The following is an 18,179-nucleotide window of genomic DNA, read 5'->3' as shown; positions in this document are numbered from 1 at the left end:
TTCTTTTAATTACTTTTGGGAACTATGTTGCATAATCAGCAGCTCATTTGCATGTCCTCCCTATGTTCGCCTTCACTTTTTATTACCTGCAAGCCTTTCTGAGCTGTGCCTCCATTCTATACCACCAAGGGATTATTGTATTTCACTTAGCAGGAAACAAAACATGTTTTTAATGTTCATCAAATTTGAGGGAAGGGATTTTCACTAAAACCAGGAAGTAAAATAACTGAGGTTAATCTTTTCTCAGCAAGAGATAAAAAAGGAATGAGTGGTATAAATATTTACCTGCACTCCCAGAATTCCAAACACAATGAAAAAAGCACAGCAGATGAGAACAATGTTCCCTATTGGTCTGAGAGAAGTGATCAGCGTCTCAACCACCAGTTTTAGACCAGGAGCACGACTTATCACCCTGCAAACATACATGGATTCAAACAGAAGTACTATGGATTAAAAAAGCAATACACCCTATCTGTTTACCTGAGGGGTCGCAGTGTTCGAAGCAGGCGAAGAACCCGCAGGATGCCTAAGATCCGATTTCCACCTGATGACGCAATGGAAACCAGGATGTCCACCAGTGACACAAACACTAGCACACCGTCCAAGATGTTCCAGCTGCTCTGCAGGTACACTCCTTCTCCAAAGTACAGTCCCATAGCAACAACCTAATCACACCAAACCACATAAACACACACACGCTTTCATCAAAACAGAGTTTATTACTGGGAGTTTGATCAAAATAATAAAGCAACTTGAGCGGAAAATTGAGACAGAAATCCTCTCTGATCTCCACACAGAAACAGAACTGCCTCCTTATGTGTAAGAAAATGGTTTTTGAAGGAAAACCTTTTATCAAGGCTGTTATGAGTACTGTTATAGTTACCTTGATCATCATCTCTCCCACGAAGATGACTGTGAAGATGTAATTGGAAACACTGAGGAACACCCGTTCCTGTTACACACACAAACACACACACACACACACGTGACAGAGGAACATTTATCATTTTTAAGGTTACATGTCAGAGTAGCTTTAAGACTGCAGAATGTTATCTACTGAAAAATATATGTGATCTATAAAAGAACATACCTGTTTGATGTGTTAGAATGTTCTAAACATTTTATAAAAACCGCAGCCATTTCAGCATTTTATAATTATCTAGACTTACAGTATTTTGTATTGTACACTGCAAACTATGAAGCACTTGTAAATATTTAAAACCTTGTTTTCAGACAATCAATATGGTATTAAGATAAGTTAGCATTTCTTTCCTCTACATCTTTCCAGGTTTTTCTCAAAATCCACAGTTGATTATTTTTTGTCTAATTAAGAGCCAAGATCTAGACATGAGGAAATTATTGTTTAAATGAGTCGAAATTCTTCTTACCTAATCCTCCTTACACCAAACTAGAAAAACTTGATCAAAGATTAAAAAAAAAATTGCTCTGGCACTTTTGGTTCATTTTCAAGGATGTTGTTTTAAAATTCAATAAATGCTGACAAGCTAGACTGGCATTTTCAACTCCGGTATTTTGTAAACAAACATTTAGATTTATGTTTTAAGAATAAGAGGTAGTTTTAGATTTTGTGAGGATTCAATAAGATGGGCTAATTCGTAATAAAGATCGTAGTTTTCATTTTGTTTCCATTTTGTTCTCAAACAAGTCATTTGCACCTATATATTTTTTCAGTGTTTTCAAAATGAACTATAATTTGATTCAAAAACAATTTGCTTAGAACTAGCAAAAAAAGAAAAGATTATTGGGCTCTCTTCTCTATTATGAATGCTTCTGTGGAACTCCATGTTTCCAGATTTTGAAATTGTATTATAAGATTTCTTGTTAAGTAAAAATGACTTGCTGCATGCACAGATCATTTCGCTACTTTCTAGTGATTTTCTACTGAAGATTGGTGTTCTTTTCCTATTCTTAGGTTACGTCCTTTTGCAGTGCAGACAGTTTCAAACCAGTGTAAATGAATGCACTCGATTTCATACATCCCATTTAATGAATCTTATCCAAAAAAATGAACATTTATATACAATTAAACTATTTATAAGAAATCATACTTTATGCAATTAGACATCTTTAACCCTTGTGCTATCCTAGGCACTTTAACGTTGGGAGTTGGGTCATCTAGACCCACTAGACAGTGCTCTGAACCTTTTTTCTTCAATGATTTGTGAACCTCACTGGTGTCCATGGATTACATGAAATCTTTCCACCTTTATCCACCTTTGTCATGGTAGGGAGAACACGTCAATGCAAGGGTGGGGTCATCTAAGATAGCACAAGGGTTAAAAAGCTTATTTTGCTATTCTGTCTGTTGCTACGAAGGAAATGTCTGTGTTTCACACAGAATGGTATGTGTTTGTATTAGAAATGCTGATCTTGACACTGTTCAGGATGTGATGAAACCAGCTAAGGGTGGCAGGGGAATCAACTCCCTAATCTTAAGAACAAAGGGAAGTTTGCACCCTTCTCTACTCTGCCCTTCTACAATATGAACTCATTAACCTGGTGTTTGTGTGTCTATTGCTCTTTGTTAGACTCCCTCATTTAGTTCTGTATGAGAATCAGTGAGCCTTTTGCTGCATGCTGAAGTATCACTCTTTGGAAGTAAAATTTTCCTATCTAAACTTGGTCTTTTTACTTAATTCAAGGTTTATTGGTGTTATGTCTAAGTAAGTATTTTTATGTTATTTTATTTCTTTTGCTTTATCATAGAGATCCACAGAATATGAAGATCACTATTTGTAAAAGACAGGATCTCAGATTTTACCCGAAGCGCAGCACCAGAAAATCATCGCAATATTATAAATTGTTTAAATAAAAAATCATGATTAGATTGAAAAGTTTCACATAAAACAAAAGTAGTTGGAATCTAAAAATGTCATGTAAAAAGCACTGCTTGGTGTATTATGATCGGACAGGTATTTTTCCCATATAAATTGATACTTTTTTGGCAAATATTAAAGACAATAGAATCCATTCAAGGTTCTATCAACAATTATTTCTACAACAGCAACTTTTATGCTACAGGATTTTATCAGCCCATTCGTGCAACGAAAACACCAAAACTATTTATACTAAAACTATGCTTTAAAATGGGAAACTTCTATGTAGGAAAGTAAGTTAACTTTTACTTTGAAAGAAAAGTAAAATGCCATTTTCAAAAAAGCATAGCTTGAAGGTTCTTTCCCGTTTTTTCATAGCAATGCACAACAGTTTTATGCATAAAATACAATGACTTGGCAGCCTACGAAGAACTATTGACCTGTCAAAAGGTAAAATGTAAAATAATGATTTTAAAATGTTAAAATGTTTGCCTGATAACTACGACAAAATATCACAAGAAAGTGGTTTTCATGGTTTGCTTTCAACATAAAAAAATAATTGTGCTGCAAAAGTTAAACTATGAGATATGGTGCATGTCACTCTTACAGACAGAAAATGTTTAATCTACATAGAAAAATACATCTATTTTGTTGTCCTATTTATTTTGTCCTGTTTCAATGTTTAATGTGTTTCACAAAACAACTGACGGGTGGACAGTTTTAGGCTTTACAGCTCTGAAGAGGGACCCAACCAGCAGCAAGAAAAGTCTCAGACTGCTCACAGAAAGTGGAACATGTGAAAATAATTGCCTGCACATTTGACACTATGCTTATGTCCACAGTTGCCCACAAAAACATGTATTCCTTCACGCTGTTCACAACTATCAGAATAACACACCAGCAGAAACTGAAACTATTTTTGCTTCTCTTGCAGTAAATAAAAAAAGGAGAAAAAGTACATTTGTTTCCTGAAGACTCAAACAACAGGTAAGAACACTTCATCACTCAATATCACTTCAGAATTCATTCAAATATACATTTGTGTGGGGATAATATTTCAGAAAACTAAAGACAACTCCTTGATTCAACTGTGTTATACTGTTTTGTATTGTCATAGTCCAACCCTCTTTCACACTGCAGTTTAATCAAACATAAGAACAGATTCATCACAAGGTTCCCACCAAGCAAATGATTCAGAGCCCCCCACCCATTGCTTAATTATTCAAAATTACTGTTAACTTTGCTGGCGTCTTTTTTGTAACTGTAAACACTTGATGACGTTTCATTTCCTCACATATCCTGAATTTTTGCCAACCTCCACCACAAGCAATATTTCTGTTTGCATTTTCTTCATTCATCTGTTCAGACTCCATTATTCTTACACTCACACCCTGATGACTAAATCAGGAATGCAGTAAACTCCATGTGTGGTTCAGTGTTTTTATACAAGAACACCTGGAAAGAGCTTCATGAGGAACAAAAAAAATGAAATAGGGATTTTAAAGAGTCTGGAATGCTCCGAGTCACAAAGATTTCCACAGAACGCAGTGGCATGCTGAAAAAACAGAACAATACCTGAGGCCTCAAGTGAAAAAACAAACAAACTGTAGATTCACGGATATGCATGCATTTGCACAAAAGCAGACATGTGCATATGCATCCCTTTTTTATCTTATTTATTCAGCCGTGCATAAATGTGTCTCTCTTTGCTAAACATGAAAAATCATGAAATTGTTTGCATCAACACGGCACTGCCCAGATTTCCATTTTTGGCCACAGTGAACCACACGTGACAAAGAAAGTGGCAACAAGAAAGAACAGCTTCTTCACAGACTTGTGAATCTGAAAGGCTCATCGGTGAAGTACAAAAAAAAATTGGTTTGTTTGATGTCTTTGTTACCTTATTTTACAGTTACAAAAAAATGAAAAGTGCTGATGGTAAAAATCCTATAGATGTGATCAGCTTTTCAAAGTCAATGACTTTGTATATGTTTAAAGGAAAGAAAAAAAGTCTCTATCTCAAAAACTAAAATAAACCTGGACAAAGCCCTCAGTTAAGAAACAAAATCAGCTCCTGTCCTGTAGCAGTGAACCACTTTTATCTAAAGAAAAAAAAAATTCAGCTAATGTTGATATTTAAATATATCATTGCTGGTGTTTACCATTTAAAGAAGACTGATCATAATTTTGTGGTTACTGAACCAGATAATTTATCTACTTAAACCAAATAGCAGTGGATCCAGTTTATATTTCTGGTTTCTCAGCTCAAATTGCCACCAAGGTGCTTCTTAAACCAGTACGTTTTTAGACTAGTCATACGTGTTTAAAAGAGGAATGACGACTTAGAGCCTGTTCAATCTAAGGTTGTGTTAGTGTGAGCAGAGTTTAAAGACCCATTCCAACAAAAATAATATTTTTGCTGTTTTTAACATGTTCTCGTGGCTTTTTTCTAAAGATTGAGAACATATATCAAGAAAATGAAGCCTAAAATTGAATTTCAGAGTATTTCTTTATTTAAATTGTTGTCAATCAGGAGCAGACAAAAATGCAGTTGGGAAAGGCATGTAGCAATAACGTAGAAACTACAACAGCAAGCTTCAAGGTCCCTGCTCCGCTCTATTTGGAAGCATCCACTTGTAAACAAGTAGGTAGATCCGTGAACGTCTTTTATTCCTTGTCCGAGCTGACATCTGACTCAAAACTGAATAGCTCCAATATTACTCACCATTTTTGTTGTACTGGTAAATTTAGGGACGGAGCATACATAGATGAACGTCAGAAAGTAGGGGCGAGCTTTCTTACTGTCCCACCCACAACTCATAGGTAAATTTATGATAAACTAACGCCGCTCTGCAGAAACTATTTCCTAGAAAATTGCACAGGTTTTTGATTTGGGCTAAAATCTGCATAATTATTTAATAAAATAGCCCAGTGGGAATAGTTTTATAGTAGATCAAAAGATGATTGGAGTGGGGGTTTCAGCAGTGAAGAGAGCAAACAGAGATTAAAAGTATACTTTTGCGGGAAAGTATGGTTAATTTTCTGCCCTATAATGTAGTCAGAGCCAGTAGGCAAGGATTGCTTCCTTTAAAGCAAGCCTCTATTGGTGTTTTTTGGAATTGCAACATTTGATTTATTAATGTTTGCTTAAGATTTAGCAAAACATAATGGGGGCTTGGTAAATAACCTTGTAGGGTTCACAAAATGGAATAGTTTCACTTGAAGCTGAATTTCATAGCTTGAATTCTCTACTTTATGGTCTATTTACTTCAGATTTTATGTGCTCTGAAAAATGGGGAACCGACTAAATATTAGCCAGAACAAAGTGAGTCATTTGGTTGTATCATTGTTCCAATTAGGAGAGATATGGATTTAATGTCTATCATTACTGACAAGTGACAGATGGAGAAGAAGCAAAAAAGATCAGTTTAAAACATATATAAATATAAAAATATATTCTAATATTAATTATAATTATGCAATTTTTAGCCAAAATTTAAAAAAAATATGTCGTTTTCCACGACAGTTTCTGTACAGCAGCAGATTCATTAGAAACTTACCTCTTAATTATGAGTGGGACCATTAGCGCGAAAAAGCCTTCCTCCACTTCCCAACATCCTTTTGTTTACATGCTCATCCAGTAGCATACAGCCCCTCACACCCCCAAGCTAACATAACTGGGCGCATAAAATTGGCAAGCAACATTGGAGTTATCCAGCCGTACAGTTCTGAGTCAGATGCCAGCCCACAAGAGTAAAACAAAGACATAAATGGCTCTATTTGTCTGTAAGTGGATGCAACAGAATGGAGCGGAGCAGGGAGCTTGTGGTTTGCCCTAATAGGATCACATCCACAAGCTTTTTCCAATGGCATTTTTTTGTCTGCTTCTGATTGTGAACTTTGGTTTGGTTTTTGTCAGTTATGTTATGGGTTTTGCTCATGTTCTGTTTTGGATTGTCCCTCAGTCACAACAGTTTCAGGTTAACCCTCGTGCTGTTCTAGGCACTTTAGCGTTGGGACCCACTAGACAGTGCGCTGAACCTTTTTTTTCAAGGATTTGTGATCTTTGCTGGTGTCCATGGATTACATGAAATCTTTCCACCTTTATCCACCTTTGTCATGGTAAGGAGAACACGTCAAAGTAAGGGTGGGGTCATCTAAGATAGCACAAGGGTTACTCATGATCCACAGCTGTCTTCCTTTTAGTTAATTACTCGTCTATTTAAATGTCACGTTTTTCAGTTCTTCCTTGTCAGGTCATCTGGTCTGTTTTGTTACCTTTTTGTTTCTCCATGGGCTTTGTCTTGTTCAAGTTTTTTTATTAAATGTCTTTTCATAGGAGTAGGTTATTTAATGTTGGTGTCATAGTAAAGCATGACATGGTTCCTCTAAGTTTTCTGACTGAAAAACAAAATCCTGTTCAAACCTCATAGCCTGTTACGTCTGCGAAAATATCTTGTGACTTTCAGCTTTCCTGTTTGTGCTTCTGATTATAACGTCTTTTTCCACTGCATGGTGGAAAAGTTGACAGATAAAGTTACAATTTCATCTCAAAAACTACAAATCATTACTGAAGATACTCTTCAAAAGCCTGGTGATGTCTTTTAGGACTACCATGACTAAACTCACCGGAAGGATTTCCATGAACTGGAAGACATAAAACTGCAAAGTCTTGGGTCAAGTAAAGTCTGGACCGAAATGAAATCTTATGCATCTACAGAAAAAAGACTAACCGCTTGTTTAGTGTGCTTGGGACATTAAAAATCCTCCAGTAAGCGTTTTGTTGAAATATGTGCATTCAACTATTGATCCTTATTCTTCAAAATCTGCTCATTAATACCATAAATTGTATTCAAATGTACTGTATTAACTAAACATGGCAGTGTTCTCAAAGTTCTCAAATGTACCTACTTGAATAAAGACTAGTTTTCCCATGTAAAGATGAATAAATACTGACAATTTAAATGTAGCTTTTCAAAAGACACCGAAAGCACTATCTTCTTTTCTGTTGTCAAGCCTGGAGCAGTGTGTACCACAAAGAACACTTAAAAGGAACCACTGAAGCTCCTCTCATTAGTTTATACTAAATCCAACCTATAATAGGCATAGAAACCACAGAAACTGCAGCTTCATCACAGGAGCTTAAGTTAACGATGTTTGGAGAATCCTGGTTGGTTGCTTTTAGATATTTACAAAATGACAAAAACAACTATGTGATATATAAAAGAGAGCTGAGAATGGGACGGCTCAGGGTGCACTACAGCGATGCAAGTTTTAGTGTAACAATTACATTCAATTCTCTTCGAATAAGTAGAACCATAGATATCCATAGATATCTGAGAGTGGATCCATCTCTTATCTAAGAGCATTGACTGTATATTAGAACTGGACTGAGTGAGTGTAATGTCACCCAATGCAAATGGTTTACCGTATTTTCACAACCATAGGGCACAGGTTCAGTTAGGGGTGCTTTTTCTTTATTTAACAAATAACAAAGGCGCACCGGGTTTGAAACATACCGGTAAAACATACATGCTAGTGTGTTTTAAAAGAGGCAGCAGCATCCAAAAATCCTTCAAAGTCCTCATCTTCTGTATCTGAAATGAACAGCTGGGCTAAATTTCTATCAAACGTGCCAAGTTCACTTTCATCATTATCAGAGTCTGTATCGTTGCCGTGCGGCTCCTCGTGAATTATGCCGGCTTTTGCAAAAACTCGAAGAACAGTGCAAGCAGACACGTGTTGAACCTTTCCCGTTTTGTTCTCTGACCGTCGGAAGATGCAGAGATCTGCTTCTTGTATGTGCATTATGTTGTTCTGCATAAAGCACATACCTGCACTTTTGTACTATTTAGGGGTGTGTCTTCTTTCACTCCAACACTTCCCTCCTTACCATTCTAATGCTGTCCTCTCCTACATCCTCTTTACCGCACCTATGCTACGCTACGTACATTTTGGAGAAAATTTAAAACTTTTAAGTGCGCCTTATTGTTGTGAAAATTCGGTACTACCAGCTCCGATTAAATTAAGTCAATCATGTTGGATCCAGAAATTGTTAGTAAGCAGCGACTGGTCCAAGTTGGTCTGAGTCATTGTTTCTATGGCAACCACTCTCACCAATCAGGAGGGAGCTTTTTGGTAGGCCTCACCCCTACCACTTGAAAGCGGCTCAGGAGATAGCTCCAATACTGCGTGCCATTTTTGTTTCACCACTAATGTTAAATTGGAGTTGTGAGGGTTGTAAGATAGCGCGAGAGCATGTAAACAGAGATGGATAACGGGCAGTGGGGGCGGGCTTACTCCGCACCAACTCAGAGGCAAACTCAACCCTGCTTTCATGTAGAGTCAATGCATCAGAGATTCTGAATAGCCTAAATGAGTCCTGTTGTGGGGTTTCACCCTGCAAAATATCCTTTACTTAAAAAGTTGGACATATGCACGATAGTCGAGAGAAATGGGTTCCTTTTGAAACCATACTCTGGTGGTCATTTAAAGAACTGCAACATTTATCACCTATTAGTGAGCTGCAAATTTATATTTAGCATGTGAGGATTTAACGCTGATAGAGCACTGTATTTCTTTGAAAGCATGTCATGCTCTTAGTCTAAACATGTGCAGCAGTCTGCCAGCACGCTTAAGTTACCATGCTCCTGGGGCTGATGTCCGGTCTCTCCAGTGCGATGGTGATGCAGTTCAAAAATATGAAGAGCAAGACGATGTGATCAAACATCTTGTGACCGATGACCCTCAGACACCACAGCCTGAACCTGGGAGCAAACACAGCAAGGGAGAAAGAGCATCAGCAGCTACACCTCAGGTTTCAACATGAAAGACATCACCTGCATCACTTCCATCACAGCATTTGTCCACACAAAGTGCATGTTTCCACATGGATGGTGGTAATTGGTAAAAGCGGGAACTGCATCACCAAAGCTTAGCTGTGAGCTTCACGCTCTAACTGTGAATTTTCACATTAAGCCACCTAACTCTCCTGGGAAAATCTCAGTGTGAGTCTGTGTATTGTATGTATTGACCGGTTGTCCGGAGCAAACAGATAGAGAGACCACTCCTCATGTTCCAGGCACCACTGAGGCTCATATGGCTCCAGGATCTTCTTCAGCCTCTTACATAAACTCTGCAGGAAACACACACACATTCGAGAGAACAAAATGAGAGCATGCTCAGATATACATGAAAAACACTTCCGCATTCCATTTAGAGTTTCATAGTTTACATTTATCAAAATACCATAATTTTATCTTCTGTAAATGAAGGAATGATAGTTCATTATTTCTCTTAACTTGCCTTATAATTTCAAACCAGTTCGTCAAAGATTTAATAGTTTAATATCTCCTTGAGGTTTGCTTTACCAGAAAACTTGCAAAAGCTTTTAAACCTTTGCCTGAGAATGTAATAGCATTTTCAGAGCTTCCTTCACCTCCTCAGCTTCCTCCTCTTCCTGGTCACTATGGTAATAGGATGGCAGGGGGGCCTCCTCGTTACAGTGTTCAGGGAAGTGAAAGGTGGTTCCGTTGCAGTCGGGTGAGAGGAGCATGGGCACCTGCAGGTATTCTGACTGGTCCAGAGACGGCTCCCTGCTGCTGGGACTTGAGCACGTGTGCATCTCAGACAGCAGGGACTCCATCTCTCCTGATTGACTCCTCCTGTGGAGGCTGGGGGCCCGACTGATACTGGTCCAGCTGGAGCGGCGGCTCTCAGGCCCACTGTCCCAGGGAGACTGTGAAGTATAACAAAGTCAGTATGTATTTTTCCCAAATCTGTACAGTAGATTTTTTCTTAGCAGAGTAAAGCTGCTCTTTTGCGTTTTTGACCTTGTGGGTGGAATACCTTTGATTACGTGGTCTACTCCATCAGCCCACATGCGAAGATGTAGGCCAAAATTTACATTAGCTTGGCCCAACCTGCTGAATAGTAACCCGCCGGCCAAACCTGGCCTTTCAACTATCTCAATCTGGATCTTTGATCATGGAAAAATCAGCAAAATTATTCAGATTGAATAATTTAATTCAACTAGACAGTTTCTTTTTTAAGTAGAAAAAAACTCAGAATATACTTTTTTTTATAAAGAACAAGTGGATACTAATTCTTTTCTGCTTTATCTTTGAGTCTGTTTGGTGGTTTCTAAAGCCTAAATGTATTTCTTTTTCTTGGAAGGTCTCTTTCCTTGAACCTTTTTCCATTTCAGATAACCAGCTGTCTTCTCTCTATGTTGCATTTGTTTTGGTTTTCTGCTTTTTCTGCTTTTCTTTTATCTTTAATATATTACTGGGGTTTACCAACCCTCTTGCCTCACATTACATGCAAATATCATTTCATTTTCAGATGACCAGCAATACAAGTTGCTGTGCTCCATATTTTCAGGGGAAAATTGATACACGCAGCAGATCTTTTTTGGCTTTTAGCTAAAAAAAAAAAAAAAGTGCAATACTATTTTTTTGGTCAAACAACCATATCACAAATTTTTTACATCATTTTTTTTATCAATTAAACATTTTGAAATCAAAATATTTAAACAAAGATTGCACACAAAGTTACCTTTTTTTTTAAACTACAATATATCTCTTGCTTTAAGTTTGAAAAAAAACAACAAGAAAATAATTAAAACGCACAATGTTTCCACTGCAATCCTTCAAACTTTCTTTGTTTTCATATCAGCATAGAGAATACAAAAGTGCTGCCCTTTCGCACTTCACTTTTTTAAATCGGGACGTTTTAGATAATTTATTTAAAAAGGTTTGTGCGAAGGTCATGTTGACACACAGACCTGGGAAGTGAACAAAAGACCAGGACGACATCTGATTAGACTGCAGATGAGGTGAGGAGATTTAGATGGAAAAAAAAAAGAAAAAGAGATCAACCATTATGTGCTCTCTAGTACTTCTGAATTACAAGGACAGGAAGCTCTACTCTGGAAATGTCTCAATAACTGTTAGTGAGTCGTGTGCATCACAAAATCCACAGAAAGGCCACCGAGCTGCTGCACTGAAGCCAATGCTCAGAGGACTGTGTGACTCAGCTGATCAGCAGTTGGTAGAGCTGATATAATTGCCACGTTAACAGAGAGCTACAAGCCCAAACTAGGCTGGTTCCAAAATGTTCACCTTTGCAAATCTTGAATAGCAAAATGTTTTTTGGAGTCATTTTTTTAAGTCTGGAGAAAGACAATGATTCAGATTGTCAACGAAATTAAACATCACCTGCAAGTTGAGAATTTTTTTGTTGCAAGAGTAAAACAGTTTTCAGTTTCTGTAAATTACTTGCGAGTTTTTCTAATTGAAGTTGTTCTCAGCACACTTGTTGGAGTAATTCTCTGTTCAATAGCTTGTAGAAATTAGCCTCATTCAGACAGTCATGTCAGAAAAAGCAGAACCTGGAAAGCTCACCGGAGACCTCGGCTCAAGGCTGTTCATGTCTGTGGATGCACCACTTGCTCGCCGCGACTGGTTGGCGTTCATGGTGGGTGTGGCTGCAGTATGCGTGATGACAGGCAGGGGTGGGGGAGGAGGCGGAGGCATGGAGGCTTTTGGGTTGAGGAGGCCGTTGGGGCTCAGCATCATTGCCTGAATCTTCAGTTCTACACACAAACACAAGATTTAAATTCAAAGTTTAGAGAACATTTTAAGGTTTTGTTGCTGCTTTGGTTATTATATTTGATACGCTAACCACACCTCTCAGTTGTGAGCAGGACCCCCCATTCCCTTGTTGGGAGTTAATAATAATGGATTTGATTTATCTGCGCTTTTCCAGACGCACAAAGTGCTTACAATGTGTCCATTATTCATTCACTCCCCATGTACAGTACAGACCAAAAGTTTGGACACATCTTCTCATTCAAATGAATGGGAAGGTGTGTCCAAACTTTTGGTCTGTACTGTATAATTGGTGATGATAGAGGCGTTCCTGCCAGTTCGCTCCCACAGTCCTTCTGACCATCAGCGGGACATTCATTTGCATTCACAAACCAGTGGAGCCACACTGGAAGCAGGGAGGGTGACGTGTCTTGCCTATAGACACAACGACAGTTGACTAGGGCGAGCGGGATCAAACCAGTGATCCTTCGATCATTGAACGACCTGCTCAACCCCTGATCCACTGCCGCCCTGGAGCAGGGAGCTTGTGGCCCGCCCAGTGTATTTTATACATAAAAAATACAGTCTTTTTTTAAACAACATTTTTCTATCTGCTCCTGATTTACAATTTGAATACAGGAATACTTAGAAATGCCGTTTTCATCTGAAATTTCTTTATATTCTTTCTCCATTGTGAAAGAAATACCGCAAGAACATGTTAAAAATACCAAAAACCCCTATTTATTTAAGGGTGGGTCTTGAACGAATTGTATTGTTTACCATATGTTGTTTCATTTTAATATAATAACATTATTCACATTCACATAAAAAGCTAACACTTAAAATATACAGACAAGCTGTCCTAAATGATTTCCACATAAAGAAATGATCATTTTTGCAAAAATATATGGAGTATAAAACAACTTATCTAAACATGATATGATATTGTAATTCCGAATAGGTGACATAAAAACTTTAAAATGAAAGATGGCACCTGCAGCATACAGCTCCTTCAGCTTCTCCTCATCATGGTAACACAGTGATAGTCTGTCGTCATCAGCCTCAGATCTATTGGCATCTCCCTAAAACACACAGGCATGTAATGATTGCACAGAGCACCAGGATGACCCTTATTACGGCAATCTTAATTATCATCATCGCCTTTCTGTTTTCACACACTGCTGACTTTTTAAAAGTGGACGACAAGTCAAGAGAGAATGATCTTGAAGCAAAAAAAAAGAAGAGGGGGAATCTCCAGCCTTCTCCTTATGAGTTATGTGCAACGCCTTGGCAGCATCCTCCTGTAGTCACGCCAATAAAGCTTTACTGAATTTAATTAAAATCACGCCAGAAATATTGAGGCAGACGGCTTTGGCAAAGGGTATCTATATATATGTGTGTGTGTGTGTGCCTGAGATAGAGAGCAAGTGTTCTCTGATGCTGGTGATAAAAGATGAAAACTAAACAACAAAAGCTCACCAGCTGTGAATGGCAGGCGATATCAAACACTTCCCTGCCCTGGAGAACATTATGAGTGTCTATGTGTCAGGGAGAGCCACAGATACAGGGAACAAGGAGAGAAAACAAGTGGGTAAAAGCAGTGGATATGGATGTGAAGAGGGGGAACCACACAAGGTTTAGTCTGCACCAGACATCTTGGGTGTCGACAGCACAACCCAGCTCCATTAGTATCAATTCCTGTGTCGTGTTCTCTAAATAGCTCAAATTCAGCGTCATCTTTGCCCTTACCTCCGCTTGAAAGCCTTCCACCAAAATGGCTACAAGCAAATTGAACAGGACATAGTTTCCAAATGTCATGAGGGCCACAAAGTAGAGGGCAGCCAAAGGCGAGGTGGAGGCCATGCCGTTGTAGAGTACAGCGTTCCAGTCCTCCTGGGTGAGGATCTGCAGATCAGAGAGGAGGACAGTCATCTCAAGCAGCTCAAGAAAAATATAAAGTCAAACACAAAGGAACCTTAAATGCAAACAGATTCACAGGCAGGAGGTCTGAGTCTGAGATATGAGTGTTCTCTGAAAGTCTCATTGTGACATGAACAACAATGATGCTCATCAGCAATAAAAGGAGTCCCTGTGGAGCGCATGTTTCACCACCTACCTCCCCCACTGCTTGTACAGAGAATCTTACCTGCCTACCGAGGGGGTTGTGCAGAAAAACTGAGCATGACTGCTTGCAAATTGGGGTAAATTAAATAATGGGGAAGTTAATCAGCAGAGACTGTTTGAATTTAGAGTCTTAATTTGTCGTTTCATCACAGAACATGTTCAAAAACTTTCAGGTTTGTCTTGCATCAGAATTCTTTCACCATTAATTTTGATATTTGTTTCTAACCCTTCGTAACTTTGCCATGTCCTGCATGATGAGCAGAGTTGAAAGACTTGAAATTTAGCTGAAGCTTAGCAACAAGACAGAGCCAAATCCATTCATCCTTCATCCAATCTCTGCATGGTGTCAGCCTTTCCGAGCTGCATCCTTTCCTTTCAAACCTTCTCCCAGTGTTCACTCTGTAGCCACCCCCAAACCAGAGGGTTAGGACTCCAGATGTCAAACCAGCCCCATCACTGAGGGGTTGGGCTGACTCTGCGCCAAAACTTTACATATTTTACCACAGATCCCACAGTGCTGTGGCCAAACCTACTGAAGTTCAGCCTACGCTTGGAAGTTACTCCAGTTCTTCCTGGAAGATCCAATCAAGCTGTTCCAGATTGGATAAGGAGAGTCAATGCACAGCCAACTTTAGGTCTACCCTAAGATAATTTACTGACTTCACATCCAGACTGCGTGTGGTTACTTCAGAACTTCCACTGCATATGTGTCAACTCTCTGGACAGCACTTTCTCTCAAGATTACTATTTTTTTCTGCAGTTACTCTTCCTTCTATCCTCACTAACTTGTTAGCTCCTGTCAAAGAGAGAAATTCCTGTAAGTTTGTTTTACCAGGAATGATGGCACTGTTATGGTCTTCTAGCCATTCCCACTGTAAAAACCAAAACCTAGACAGAGGCATCTTTTCAGCTCTATGGCCCTCGTTTATAGAACAGTCTGCCAGGGAACCTGAGAGCTGCATAGAACACTGTTGCTTTAAGAAAAAACTCAAGAACCATCTCTTTCACCTGGCTTTTAGCTCATGTTCACTACTCTAATTATTTTACTTATTTATTTAGTTTTATTAATTTACACTAAATTATGTATAATTTATTTTATTATACCTTATTAAATGTTTTAGGTGTTTATTGCTTTTATTATGTTTACTTTTAATTCTCATTTTTATTTTAACTTTCATTGCCGGTGCTTCCTCAGTTGGGACCTCTCCCTCTGGGTCGGCTGCTTTTCAGCAGCTGTAGCTCTAGATGGGGACCTGCATAACCATTTAGCTGTGGTGGAGCGGTCCCCGCCTGGGATGCTACATTTGGCTGGTTATGCAGCTGTTCACAGAAAGGGAGGTCCCAAATATTATTAGCGTTTCCAACAGACAACAAAATGTAAAAGTTTGTTGGTTAATTTTCGTGCTCGTTTTTAAATCATTTATTTTTTTCGTCCTTAACGTGAAAGCACTTTGTGTTATGTTTTTAAAGGAATGTGCTTTATAAAAATAAATAAATTTTGATTAAAGACCCACTCCAATCATCTTTTAATCTATATTAAAAGCATTTCCAGTGGTCTTTTAATTATGATTATGCCGTTTTCAGCCAGATAAAAAATCTGTGTCATTTTCTAGGACATGCTTCCTGCAGATTGGTTGGAATTCATCAGAAATTTGCCTCAGAGGGCGGGACTATTGGTGCAGAGCAACACCCTTCCTATCACCCATCTGTTAACACTCTTTCCCGCTGGCTTACAGCCCCTCACAACCCCAACCCCAACATTACCGTGGAACAAACATGGTGAGTAATATCCGAGCCATCCAGCCGTACAGTTTTGAGCCAGATTCCAGCTCAGACGAGGAAAACAAAGACGTTCATGGATGGATCTCTTTGAGCTTGTAACAAATTCTATCTTTTTCAAACTACCAGTATCTCTTTTTTTTCTCTTTTAGTCTTTTTTTCTGCTCCTGATTCACTACAATTTGAATAAAAAAATACTTTGTTTTTTAATTTCTTTATATATGTTGTAGCATGCCACGATGACATCTGTTTTTTGATTTCTCAAAGGGTGAAAAATTAAGGAAGAACTGTGAGTCCACTATAATCAGGAATACATTCCAAGGCTTGGACCTTCCAAGGCAATAAAACCCTCTTGGAAGATCTTATCAAGATGCTTGAGGATCTGGCTTCACTTTGGATTGTAAAAGGTCCCAACATGACCCAAAGCCCCCCAAAAAAGGTCTGTTACTTCCAAAATCATATTTCTTGATAAGTAAAACACTGGAATACTCATAAGAAGGATTTACGGAAAGAGGAAATTATCTAAATAGTCTTCAAAGAACACTCCTTGTTAGCCTCACTGAAGGATTCACTGAACTCATTTGGACTGTAAGGTTTATGATTTTACAACACCTGCATCCATGGCAAGACTGAAAAATTCTGCTCTGGGCAAACTAAGATGAACATTTTATTTTAAATACCCTTTTCCACAAATAAAAGTCTTAAACATTAATTCTTTACTTTTGTTGTGTTGAATGTGAATAAACACACATGAAGATGACTAAACTTTATTCGCAGATCTCAACTGGAAGCAGGTGAAACTACAATTATTTTCTTTGTGATGTCATGAATATTTTCATTGTATATTTGAACATGAGTTTAGAAATTCAACCATATATATTGATAAACTGCATTTTAAGAATTGATTGTGTTGAATTTAATTCAAGTTTTTGACTTATTCCTCTTTATTTGACCATTAAAAAAACTTAAGAAACTGCATAAAGTTGATGGTTTGCTGAGTCATAACTTCATAGTTCATTGTTTATTTATTAGGAATTTATGTTTAAACTTTGTTTAAGCTAAACTCACTTTCATTTGAACTAAAGGCAAACTTGTTTTATCACAAAAGTATTTCATGATTGTTTGTGTTTTCAAATTTCTTCTTATTTTACCATAAAAAACATGTTGGTGTCGCATCACTGAACATTTAAGAGAAACAACTTAGAATCATGCTTTTGTTTTTCTTAACAGTTTTTGATGAAACTTGAAGCTGTCAAATCTGCGTAGATGTGTTTTTACAGCCATTGGCTGACAGACAGGCTTCCTCTAAGGTCAAAAAGGTGATGCACACTCTCAGTTCAGCTCAGTTCAGAGAAGAATGAGAGAAACCTAGGAAGAAGGGGGGAACTTTCATCTATTCTTTTGGTGTTGTATTTCTTTTATCTCAAATCACCCCACATATCTAAGTTTGTGTCAAACCCAACATTTTATTTTCTTATTCTTTTTGATAAATGTTGTGCTTTCTCTTTTTAACCATTTTGAAGCTCGTCACAATTTTTGCTTCATTTTTTTAAACTCATCAGAGGATCCATTTTGAGACTAAACTCCAGTGAACTGTGACCTTTGTGCTAATATATGCACTTTAACATGTGGAGTTGGGTCATCTGGACCCACTAGACAGTGTGCTGAACCTTTTCTCTTCAATGATTTGTGATCTTCACTGGTGTCCATGGATTTCCACCTTTATCCACCTTTGTTATGGTAGGAATAACACGTCAATGCAAGGGTGGGGTCATCTAAGGTAGCACAAGGGTTAAATCTAGGACACTTGTCTGATGACAATCTGCCCTTTTTGGCTGTATAAAAACCA

General features: G+C 38.1%; 1 protein-coding gene across 4 annotated transcripts in view; it reads right to left on the bottom strand.

Moving 5' to 3' along the window:
• The window catches only part of LOC101160713 (voltage-dependent T-type calcium channel subunit alpha-1H), a 76,537-nt gene that overhangs the window by 22,311 nt on the left and 36,047 nt on the right, over positions 1 to 18,179 (bottom strand). For all 4 annotated transcript variants that reach the window (XR_013654812.1, XM_078944244.1, XM_078944252.1 and 1 more), the window contains 9 exons: positions 14,177 to 14,332; positions 13,422 to 13,509; positions 12,242 to 12,432; positions 10,276 to 10,575; positions 9,872 to 9,972; positions 9,481 to 9,604; positions 884 to 952; positions 481 to 665; positions 286 to 412 (listed from right to left, as the gene is read on the bottom strand). Coding sequence is in view for 3 of the 4 variants with exons in the window: in XM_078944244.1 (XP_078800370.1) it covers positions 286 to 412; positions 481 to 665; positions 884 to 952; positions 9,481 to 9,604; positions 9,872 to 9,972; positions 10,276 to 10,575; positions 12,242 to 12,432; positions 13,422 to 13,509; positions 14,177 to 14,332 (1,341 nt within the window). In the remaining variant the exon portion in view is untranslated. The remainder of the gene's footprint in view (positions 1 to 285; positions 413 to 480; positions 666 to 883; positions 953 to 9,480; positions 9,605 to 9,871; positions 9,973 to 10,275; positions 10,576 to 12,241; positions 12,433 to 13,421; positions 13,510 to 14,176; positions 14,333 to 18,179) is intronic.

Source organism: Oryzias latipes, chromosome 1, assembly GCF_053564925.1.
Source record: "Oryzias latipes strain Hd-rR chromosome 1, Olatipes_Hd-rR_3.1".
Lineage (NCBI taxonomy): Eukaryota > Metazoa > Chordata > Actinopteri > Beloniformes > Adrianichthyidae > Oryzias > Oryzias latipes.
The sequence above is the reverse complement of the archived record's forward strand: the minus strand, read 5'-3'. Positions and strand labels throughout refer to the sequence as shown.